The 12,372-nt window shown below is 38.6% G+C and overlaps 1 protein-coding gene across 3 annotated transcripts in view; it reads left to right on the top strand.

The window, feature by feature from the left end:
• The window catches only part of ABCC1 (ATP binding cassette subfamily C member 1 (ABCC1 blood group)), an 872,430-nt gene that overhangs the window by 79,689 nt on the left and 780,369 nt on the right, over nt 1–12,372 (top strand). For all 3 annotated transcript variants that reach the window (XM_069210194.1, XM_069210193.1, XM_069210195.1), the window contains exon 2: nt 10,114–10,290. In XM_069210194.1, coding sequence (XP_069066295.1) covers nt 10,114–10,290 — 177 coding nt within the window. The remainder of the gene's footprint in view (nt 1–10,113; nt 10,291–12,372) is intronic.

Raw genomic sequence — 12,372 nt, 5'->3', positions numbered from 1 at the left:
TATAGACTGAAAGGAATTTGTAGTTGGCTTTGGTGTGTCGCCGTTCGGTTCTATAGTGAAATGCAAAACCAATATTTTGAATCGTTACATGCCTCCTTGGGAGAAATTAGTGTTCATTGGACTTCACCAGCGCTCAAAGGTGTTTAATGAAAAGTCTCTTTTTGACGTTTGCTTATGCTGTTTGTTCTGCATTGACACCCTCAGATGGGTATTTCTCCCCGTTTCACTTTTAACTTATTTTTATTCATTGTAAATAGCAGGTATGGTTCTTGTATTTCACATGTTAGTATAGCTTGACATACGTTACAGTGTTTTACTTTGTAAGTAAATTGGTTGCTTGTATATGGAGGGAAAAGTACTAACTTTACCTTTGGGGACATGTAGAAGTTATTGCTGCTTGCAGGGTGTTCTATATTCTTGGGGATCGATGGGTTGTGTGAAAGTGCAGCGTTCTGGTGTGGTGTTGAAATGGAGATGCCTCATTTTGTGGTTTGTGGTTCTGTCAGGGAGGCCAAACGTGGTTGTGACTCAGTTTTTTTGTCTGTTCGAGGAACAAACCACCATCATATTAAAGTTCTGTGTTGTACATCTGGATATCATTTTAGCCTTTCCTTATCACCAGTTATAGAAAGTCAGAATTTTCTCTCATCCAGCTCTTGGTATTGTGTACCTTGCTTACTTGATTGTGTCTTTTTTATTTTTTTATTTTTAGGATAACTAGAAAGCAGATTAAATCATCCAGGTAGTCCGGAATCTGTTAGTGTTTTTAATTTTTTTTTAATTAACTTAGTGTTGTGAAACAATAAGTGGCTATGTTGGGTTATGTTACCAGTCGTGTATAACTGAGAACTTGTGTTTAAGTGATGCAAGTCAAGGGTACAACCTAGACTACCCAATTCAATTTAGTCAATTTGGACAATAGGCTTAAGTAATTCTCCAACAACAAAGGGGTTCTGCTAGTTCAGGTCTCATTCCAGTCATTCTCCAACCCTGATTTACATATAGAGCATGGCCCTCTTGCTGTGTTCCTTAATTAGACTCTAGAGGCAAATGGATGCTGTCCCATTCTACATAATTGTTTCCAATAGAACACTTATCCGTTTCCAGGATCATACACACTTTACAAATTTCATGTCGTCCTTTCAACACACTTTTATGTACCATAAGGTCAAGGTTAGCATTCGTCCAAACTTGTCAACATTTTCCAAGTGCCAAACATTTTCAGTTTCCAGTTAATGTCTTAGATCGCACGATTTCAAAGTCAATTTTTTTCAAATTCCCATTATGCTCAAGCTTGTACCCTTTGCTGTTTTTAATAAACTGCATATGATGTATGCATTTTAGAATGTTCTACTAAGCATTTGGACCGAGTTTAGCCAATTGTGGCCATACAGGCCTTGGTTTAAGAGACTGATTTGAGTCCTCGCTCTCTTATGTTGAGCGGTTCAGTCAGAATATGGAATTCACTGCCAGGAAAGGTTTGTTTGTATTTAAGCAAAACTACTGTGCACTACAGCGTACTGGTGTAATAAAAGTAGAATGATTGGTTATGTATCTATCCATGTAGTCGCGATCTGGAGCTGCTGACACCACCTACTAAGAAGGAAGACCTCTGTGGATTTTTTTAAATTTGCATTGTCTAATATCGGTCTGACCAGCAAACCTTCTGATGTTTAATGAAACCTCCTTTAAGGCATGGAAGAGAAGAACAGCTTTATTTATAGTAGTCTCGAGGTGAGTTCTGAATGTATACATAGTTGTCACCTATTAAACTGTTTTGAGACCTATCCAGTGAATCAGTTCAGACACGTTCCAAGTCGAGAGAAGCTGAATTTCCAACAACTCCTCCCTCATTTTTTGATGGATTCATGTTTAGGTAGTTTTTTTTTCCCCACCCGTTTGTCCAGCATCAACAGAAGTTAATTCTTGGTCATCCTTTAGCCTAAGTGTGATACATAATTTTAACTCAAATTGTTTGTCTGTCTTCAACATAGTTCCTAAGAGAGAAGAAAAATAATGTTGTAAGTGTGATAAGAGCGTAAATAAGGCAAAAAAATGGACGACACCACTTAGTTTAAAATTGCTGCAAGAATAATCAGGTGGGGGAGATATCCAGTTGAACTTACCGCTCAGAGTTTAGATCCACACCTTAAATTCCAGTATGACTCAGGCCGGTAAGTAGGATTGATATTTTCACCAGTGCTGGTCAATAAAAATTGTAGATAATCTGAAAATCCTAATTAGCTCAAATGAATTACCTTGGTTATTTATAGACTCTGGAGGAGTATCTGGCAATAATCTCACGGCTTCCTTTCACATATCATAGTTTGCATTTAGTGAGGCTTAGGCTAATCTGACCCAGGCTTGGTTCCTGGAAGGTTTCGGTTTCTTCTTGGTCGTGCCCCCACTTCTGGGTAACATATGTTAAGTGATTAGTATTCAAATTAAATCATCAGAAGGTGCACCTTCATCATCCCTTTCACACAACACCTATCTAGTTCAGGGATGTGGGATTCCTATTGCCCAACGCACTGGACATATTTTTTGGGGACAAGTTTTCATGTTTATTTTGTCCTTGGGTCAAGTAGGCCCAATCCTCTGCAGCACAAACCCTTTGACTGCCAGTTTACAGAGAAGGGAACTGTCTGCAGTTGAGGTAATGTGTGTCCGTTTGTTAATGCTGTTCGAACTTGTATTTATGGTTCATTAATTAAAAGCCTTCATTATTAGGATGAGCGCTGTAAATAAACGTTTTAAGGTCACACTGCACTAATTGACAATTGTTTCCAGTAAAAAAAAAAGTGTACACGTTTGTAAAGTTTAACAATATGAGGTTAAGTATAATGCCCCCAAAATGCTCTCTGATTTGATGCAAATGTTCTCAGAAGCTTGTGAGCAAGAGTGACGATTCTTTGCTTTCAAAATATAATGTTCAGGAAAAAATTAAAGTAGGAAAAAAAAGTTTCACTATTTAATTTTAGGTACTATTTCTTTGAAGCATCATTTAGTAAAATGTATTGATCCATGCTAGTATTTCCCAAAAATATTCCTAATGAAAAATCGGTGTAACCATTTTTAACAAGGTTATGGAAAGCATGAAATAAACAAGCACTGGCAAAGCCAACATTTTTTGTGAGTCTTTTGGTTTTGTTAATGCTTGTCTTGTTTTGACATGGCTTTTGTAACACTTTATTCTTGTGGGTGCTGCCAGGCCCTCACCGTTTTAACAAACACTGATGAAATGTTTTTGGTCTCAAAAAGCACACATTGCCATCAGTGGCATAACAAAGGTCCTGCAGCCCCCATACAGCCCACGCCCCTCAGCACAGCACCTGCCCTGAGGGAGTCTGGAGGGGGGGGGGCTCAATATTCTTCACAGGGGGGCATCAGTTTCATTACACCACTGATTGCCGCAGTAGTTCCTGGCACTGAACAAAACTACTTTGTGTGCCAATATGCTTCTTGTGGAAGAGCAGAATGTGATCACTCACAGTAAAGCCAGCTGATACATACAGCGAAATAGAAGTTTAATAAAAATAAAATGTCTTTAATGCCAGACCTAATTAGGGACCCAATTCTTATAAAAAGTCACAAAATGCACCCATGGTATATGTCTTTGAATTAGTGACTTCAATTAATTCACAAGAACTTACAGAGGTACACCAGGAATTCGTACTCCTAGAAAATGTTTGTGAACTATATTTTAGCACAAGCAAATATGCATGTATTGATTTGCTCATGTGAAATTCCAACCACTTATTTCCCATCCCTGGAAGAACTTCTACTTCTGCCATTGTCTGGAGTAAATTTCCAACCTTCCTCATTATGGGAAAAGATTAGGGAAGAGCTGGTGAAAATCCTTAAAACATGCAAGTTAGCAGGTTGGACTAATCAAGGGCATTCCAGCCCTGGAACTATTGTTCACTGTATTCTCCAGCCCCAGTATGTAGATCTGAGAAAAGGTAGCAAAATAAGAATATTGCTATAGTAGGGATTGAAATTGCAAGTATTCAAGCCCTACTATAATAGTAGCCATGGCATAATCAGAGAGGCTATCATTAGAGCTCTTACATAATGAGATAGCTGCCATAATTGATCGCCACACTACATGGCACCAAAGGGGCAAGTAGATTTTTTTTTTTCTACAGGCAAGTACATTTAAGAAGCAGCCTACCCCATGGACAAGTAGATATTTTATTAAATTCCAAACTCCTGCTAGTTTGTCATTTACAAAAAACCTAGCAGAATGGACTCACCTTTGGAGCACTATTTTGAGGTGCTATAAAGTACATGTTGCTATAACAACCACAGCAGAAGGCTTACATAGGATTTACATATTTCAAAACGTTAATGAGGTCTAAATACATCCAGGCAATCGACTATAAATCCTTTCTCTGTTGCTCGTTTTCACACTTTGACTATGAAGTTGAGGGCCACAGCATTTTGTTAGCGATAGGAATGGAGACCAAATGCCTTATCCTTCAAACTGTGCCACAGCACAGTTTTGGCCTTTAATCTCCATAGAGAAAATTGCTAATATCCATATTAGCCCTAGACTCCCGTACCCCAATATATAATCGGTCTGTGCAGGACTCCTAAAGAGTTTTCTTGTTTGCACCATAACAAATCCCACGAGCAAAGTCACTGCTTGGTCTGGGAAAAAAAAAAAAAACTTGAATCTGTATGGGTATATTTCTTCCACAGTTTACTTTGTTAGAAACTGCTGGATATTTAGAAAATACTAATGACTGGAACAAGTTACTATTGTTGAATGTGGGTCATACCAGTAGATGAACCACTATTAACAGAAAAGATGAACAAATGCATGGAAATTGTTCTCTTAAAGGTTCTCCTCGACAAAACAAAATAGGATTAGCGTTGGAAAAAGGAGTGCTTCACTGACTCATTCAGTCCTTGACATCTCCTCAAAGAAAGTGATGAAGCAAAACTGAAGTTGTCATGCCTGTTAAGTTCTTGTGTACTTTTGAACGATCAGTGCTGTTAGCGTGATCATTCTATCCTTGGCGTCTTTATTTTCATAGGTTGTAACGCTGTTCAGTACCTGCTTCTCCCTAACAGCATATTCACTGATGGTTGCCACGTTACACTGTACATACCAGATATGGTATCCTGTCTTGGGCTTTGCTTTTACAAATCATTCTTCTCCAGCATTGGATTTTTTTATAGGTTCATATGCTTGAATCAGTCCTCCTTGTCTGACTTTTGAATTCTGATATCAACCACCTCAGCATACATCTGAGCAGCGTAATATCTGTAGTACTTCAACATAATTTGGATACGCATATTAGCCAAGCCATGATCCAGTCATGCAACTCTACCTGTGTATTTCGACTAAAGCTTTTGGCCTGTAGTACAATCAAAAATTAACATATAACTTTTACAGTGTTCAGTGCCGACTCTGAATGGGATGAGCAAATTTCTGTAAAAGAATAGAAACTTCTTTTTAAGGCTTGTTCCATATGTGACCTAGAGAAAATATGTTTAATGCTCCTTATTGTGACACTATTTCTTCTTTGGATCCTAATTATGTGCCATAAGAATATTTAATGTCACACTGCGACATAGGCACCTTATTTTTGCCTTTAGTGGGCTTTTTCTTTGAGGAAGCCAGATCAAAGTGCACTCAATACAACAGGCAAAATTATGGAAACTGGAAGTATGTGAAGGAAATTTAGGATGGAAATAAAAGGATTGAAAGCTCCAAACTTAGGATGACAAGATCATAGTTGCTTAGTGCCATGTCGTAACTTAAGTGACAGTAACGTCTGCATCTTTGATAACCTCATTAGTGAAGGATTTGTCTTTGTGTCTGGTAAAAAAGAAAAGTGCTGAAAAATGTCCCTTCATAGCCTGCCTCATAGCCTACCAGGAGCTCTGCAGAGACTACCTTGTTTTGCACAGGAAAATGCCATTAGTTAAGACTTTAACCGAAGTACACCTGATGTCCTCAAGAGTTCCACCCTATACAGTTTGCGTATTGAGGTGCTAATGAGTTGCTAACATAGGTTCAGGATGATGGGGACATTGAGGAAGGGGGATGTGAAATCATCAGTCTCCAAAGAGAATAGCTTGCTGCATGGTGAGATCTGGCACCTGAGTATGCCCTTCCCCCTTCATTTATCTGAGGAAAAGTGAATTTCTCAGTAGAAATTTAGAACCCTATGGGAATTAGAATAAATCTGAAAAGTGTTCATTAAAGTCACCCAAATTAAGCAACCATGTCCACCCAAGAAAGGGAAGGAGATTTGTATGCATGCTGCTTTAGGTGGTCTTTAAGATAGGTACAAAAATCACACATGAAATTAAGTCCAGATCATAGTGGCCAAACCTGGACCTCAGACATTTAAATATGTGTCTTAAATGTTTGTTTGCTAACATAGTGAACCTCAGGGTCATCTCTGCCCATTTCTTTAAGCACATTGATCAAAAAAAGCACTGAGTTTAAAAAAAAAAATTTATGGGTAAAATCATTCTTTCAAAGTACTTTTGTTACGCCTCAAATAGGCATGCTGAGCCTTCAAGAAATGCATGGCTCCCATTGTAGCTCATTTCAGGAGGCAAAATAGGCATGTTTTTCCTATGGTATGGCAGGCGCTGGTTTCTGAAAGAATAGTCGCCACAGACAGCTCAAAATTGATATTTCTGGGTGCACTTCTCAACAAATGCAATGGAATACTCTTCTCTCTTCTTCCCTTCAGGAAATATACAGAGAATACTCGAATCGGAGCCTTCCATCAGTATGGTAAAAGTATAAATCATGTTTTGGGGAAATGGTGTCTTTTATCTATTGATTCAACACTTCTGCCTCTACATAAAGCTTATTTGGGAAGAACTTAAACTACAACTGCAGCAAGTCAAAGAATATTGGGGCAATTTGGTGTCTAGAACATCAGCAAGCAGTTCTACATTTACATCGCAAAGGTCAGCAGGCCACTTAACTTCAACTATCATTGTCATACACCAGATAATACTTTGTCATAGCAAGAGATGCTTGCCTGGAAGGTTTGCAGCTCATCTAGGGTACCTGTCTACATATGTACTCAGTCAGTGTGGATGAAGACAAACATATAACCAAAACATATTGTGCTAAAATATTCAGCTGTCTTCAGTTGAATGGTCAACAGACTCACCATGTACACTGGGATCCATCAAATGTCTCTGCCTGTTATCAGAAGTTTAATCGCCCTGGAAATGAGTTCTTCCTATCTCGATCAAAATAGAACATTAGCCTAGAAACAGCAGCTACTTAGTGCAATAGTTTTGCAAGCAAAAGACTGCTTGTTGTGATTGAGCTGGCAGGCAGTCAGTTGAAGGTTGTCTTTTTCTAAAGGAATACTGTGCTCAACTCCAAATGCCAGTTCACCACTAACCAGCAATTGCGAGTGATGAATTTTTGATGCATTCTCTGGTAAATCTTTCTAACATTTCCCGGAGCCAGCTCATGATGATTCTGCCAAGCTCTTGATTATTCTGATCACACTACTTTCGGACTCAAAGTACTTGTTCTTAACTTATTGTAACTTTAAGTGGGCTATGCTTGTGTTTGTTAGCTGAATAGGATGGTTTAAAGAAAGGTGGGCAGATCCTACTTCATGATCTAATCTTCTTTCACATGACTGCCTGGCTCTTGGGAAATTGGAGTTAGCACTTAAAAATAACAGACAAATCCTGAAAGCAACAAATGGCACTTCATTAACTAAGATGCTACTCCTTGAAATGTGGAAGATTTTGTGTATGCTGCAGGGATGTAAACCTGCAGTTTTTCAAAGCTAAACCACATCCGAATCTGTCTCAGCCCACCTTTTGTCATGCTTTGATTTTGGTTGGGATGACTGATCTTGAGACGTAGGAGCCCAAAGACATTCTGTCCTTGTGTTTTTTGTCACCTCTTCAAAACTCTCTCAAACTCTGACACTCATTCTGATTTGACAGGAATCTAGCGCTGAATACAATTCTAAGATGTTCCCTTCCTGTTCAGCCCATAATTAAAACAGACTTTGAGTACTTTTCAGTGAAGTAAATCTCTGTAGCCATGAAATCAGGGAGAAGGCATGTTTTCAGTGTTAAAGAAAGTAAAAAATTTTACCTGACATTCTACAGCACATCCCATAGATTATCCTGAAGGTTTCTATGGCCTTTCATTTTAGCAAACCTTTTGTTGCACCCAAGGTTTTACTTGGACCAAGGACGTTCTGAAAGATATTGTTTTTAAGAAGAAAAGCAAAGACCTGCCATCTCCGGTGTTCTCTCTTACTATGTCAAAGCAGGCAGGATTCTTCTGTAAAGGTCTGGTGGACACTGCCTGAAGGACTATTGGTGACCCAATGTTTTTATCCTTCCTCATGAACATCTGTAGAATGCCAGTACAGAGAACAATCTTAAGCTTTTGTCCAGCATTAGCTTATGGATGTTCACACAAATGTGCAAACAGCTAGCTCTTCAGTATCTATTTCAGTAGGGGCGTACTTCTTCCTCACCTTTGCTTTTAATATTCATGAAGGTCACCTGCCACCACACAAATAGCAGCTGTTCTAGGTCTTCTGTTGAAGTATCAAAAATATTGATTCAGAAACAAAATTTGATTTGACATTTTAGTGCATGATAAATCCCATAATTGGGCTTCAAGAAATGCAAGTTAGCATTATTCATACGAATTATGGGACATGAGGAAGATTAAACAGTGATAAGTGCTATAAGAAACAACCATCACGTGTAAGCATGTTGGGCTACCTTGGCTAAAGATTAAATGAACAGTGACGAGCCCTGGAAAAAAATATGTTGTACCCTCCATTGCCCTGCCCTGTCCCCAAAAGTCATTTTAATAAAATAGTATTGCTTTACCTCCCTGTCAATTCAGATAAGTTGCAGTTGACCAAGTCCATAGGCCAGCCGCAAAATAGACATGTGCAGATGCCAAAGTTTCAGTTAATCATAAGGAAAATTAGAGGTTCTCCTTTAATCCCTAAAATGTCTCTAGACCATACAGTTGAATTTAGAAAACATGTCCATATAAAAATGATCAGACCATTCTAAGAGTCATGTTTAATTTTTAGCACACCATTTTGTGATTTGAATATGCATACATGTTTTCCATCAATAATTTCCAGCAGCCTTTCCTGATGCCATTGAAAATAATTTCCTATAGCCATTACTATCCCTAATGCAGTCTTGAAATAGCTCAAATTACCCAAGTAGGCAATAATATTTAATGTAGCTGTTAAACTCTTAGTTGTAAAGAGCGCTGTGTTATTTATCTGTGGAATATTTTACTATCAATTCTAACTGCAGTCTGTGATATAAGAAGGAATGAGTAGCGCAAGCATGTTACAGAGACTCCTTTATGGCATGAGAGCTACTCCACTTGGCCTGGGTCTCAAGCATTGACTTTTCTGTTGCACTACAAACCGTTTGTGTGAAGGCACATCGCAGGAAAATAGCTGGTGCTCTTCTCCTCTGTCACTACAGACCTCATTTGACCAATCGGACCAACCCACTGAGGCTACTTCTGCTTTCAGCTCCTATTTGCTCCTGAGCACACCCTACAACAGAGCATTCTGTACTAATAAGGCGTGGAACGATATCTGCTGCATCCTTTAGTGTGTTGGGGGTAGATGCCCGCTACTTCACCTCTGACCTTCCCCGGCTTGCACCGCTGTGGATCTAGTTCTTATCTGTTCCACATTTGCTTCCATAATCTGGAGGCCGGGGTATGATCAGTAACTTCTCAAACTTTGCCTTTCAAACTGTGTAGGAGCAGTCAAGAGTGAGATGCAGCAGTGTGTGCTGTAAAGGGTCAGTCTGCAGAAGTATACTGAACAGTACCGGCTTGAAATAGATGGGAAGAGCAAAGGTTTTAAAATGTGTTGTGATGGGCTACCACAGTGTGAAAATCTTTTTCCCAAACCATGTGAAAATTGATGTGGAACACTATGTGAACTGAAGCACACAAACTCATTAGAATATTAATTTTAATTTGCTAGTTTTCACTGCATCATATTCTAGAATGTTAAATAAACATAAGTGTGGTTCAGACTATCCTAAATGATTTTGAGACCTATTGTGTTAACATTAAACTTTTTTTCATTTCTACAGGACAGTAATTTAACCTGGTATACGGAAAATCCAGATTTTACCAAGTGCTTTCAGAATACTACTCTTGTGTGGGTCCCCTGTGTCTACCTCTGGGTTTGTTTTCCAGTCTACGCCATTTACCTCTACCATCATGACAAAGGTTACATTAGAATGTCTCCTTTAAACAAAGCCAAAACGGTAAGTGATTAACTTTTATTTTATTGTGTGTACATTTAGGGCTTCTATGTCCTTACGTTTGTTTCTGGCTGGAAGTACTGTAAGCATACATTTAAGGCAAACTTAATTGCCGTAAGTCTCAATATATTTTAAGATGCAATCTTTTTGTGATTTGTTAGCTACTAATATTAGACAAAAGGCGCAAGAAACTAGTGTTATTATTCAGGACTCGTGAAGGAGACGCAAGCCCGCTTTTGGAGTCAAACATATTTATAAGACCTATCGATTCCAGCACGTGATGTGCTGTTTATACACAGGACTAATTAATACCCAGGATTAGCTGAAATTCCAAAGAATGTGTTTCTGGAGACCCACTAAGACAATATATAAGGTGTAATCAATACAAACGAGGAACCTTCCTTAAAGTATTCCCCTCAAGGATTAGTTTTAGCCTAATTCCAGAGGCTTCTCTTTACTTTCAGCTTACTATCTGTTGAGATCCTTGAGTTGTCCTATAGTGAATCTATGCAATATCACAAGCCCTTGTTGCAGCAGATGAATTAAAGTTTTTAAATATTACTTGGTCCTGTGGAAGGTGGTACTGAAGAAATTATAAACCAACAAATCCTGCGCAAACTGTTTCTGCTGTATGGTCTGCAAGCTGTGACCCAGTGTTGTAGATAAGGTGACCAATATGCAACATCCCGAATGGGGGCGGAGTCTGTTTCTGGGAACATCTAACTTTTTATGAAATGTATGCGGTGTGACTGACTGGGATGCATGTGAGAAATGAGTGTTGAGGTTTATTTGAATAGAAAAAGAACAAAACAATGGAACAATGTGAAATGGAACATATTTTTCTAAAATGAATTACTAAAATGTATTAATATTTTGTAATAGTAATATGTATGTATGTGTGTGTGTATATATATATATATATATATATATATATCTATAAAGCCCATCATTTTATTGATGTAACTTGGATGTCTGACAGCATGGCTCATTGATGCATTAATTCTCCAGAGAAGCAATAGAGGTTCAGCTGGAGTTTGATATGGGTGGTATATTGTGCAAGAATGCCAACTGGTTGCAGGCAATGCAAGTGTTTTACTATGGCATTAGCGTGTTTACCTCTCGACTCTTTGGTGTTCACCTGACAGTGTTGCTGGGTTAGTGAGAGACTTTAGTAATATAGTCCTTCCAACCCAGACCAAGAGATTATTCTTGTCTATATCTGGGTAATTTATACAGCATCTTGTCTGAAACATTCAGTGCAAACAGATAAAGAAGTCTGTCCTATGTCTTCTTGGTTATAATATACAAAGGGTGTAGTATATGTATACCCTTTTCAACTACCTGCTTGTTTGGATCAACCACTTTTGGGCGTTGTCAATCACAACTTTGGCACAGGAGCATCTTTCTCTCACTTCAAGCTATTGGCTATTTGATGCATCGTTCCACCTTCTGTGTGCTTACATTGCAGTGAATTGATAGCTCTTTTTCATTGAAAAAGTGCACAAAACAAACACATTTTCACATTCAGCTCTTTATCACATATATACATTTAATGTAGTAAGCAGTTTTTGGAATGCTTTTGTTTAAACCACTATGAACCTGTCCCTAACATGGCTTTCTAATTGCTTTTTATATTGAGCATACTAGGCAGTGTAAGCTGTCTGATAGCAAAATACCTATTGTGAGCTCAGTGGGCTATAGCCCACCTATTGCTTACCATTGGTTGACTTTGCCCCCCTATTTGCTTAGTTCTTGATGGATTTGCTGCCTTTGTGTGTTTGCTCCTCCACTGAAGCATAGCCTCTTCAGGATCCTTTTGATTGGTTCAGTTGTATTCTTCTACTGTTCACTTTTAAGGAACTAGTTTTTTCTTTTTCATTTAGAACCCTATGAGAGTACATGTTTGTGTTTTCTAGCTCTCACTAGTGTACTGCTTCACCTCTCAAACGCTGCCTCCCCACACGCCGTGTTGCTCTGCACTTGTTCCAGCTTGTCTGTAAAAGCAGCAAACAAGAATATTTTTGCTGGGATATGGCCGAAGAGCAGGCTTTAAGTGTTTTTGTTTTTGCACCTAAGCATAAGCTT

Source organism: Pleurodeles waltl, chromosome 10, assembly GCF_031143425.1.
Source record: "Pleurodeles waltl isolate 20211129_DDA chromosome 10, aPleWal1.hap1.20221129, whole genome shotgun sequence".
NCBI classification, from domain to species: Eukaryota; Metazoa; Chordata; class Amphibia; order Caudata; family Salamandridae; genus Pleurodeles; species Pleurodeles waltl.
The sequence above is the reverse complement of the archived record's forward strand: the minus strand, read 5'-3'. Positions and strand labels throughout refer to the sequence as shown.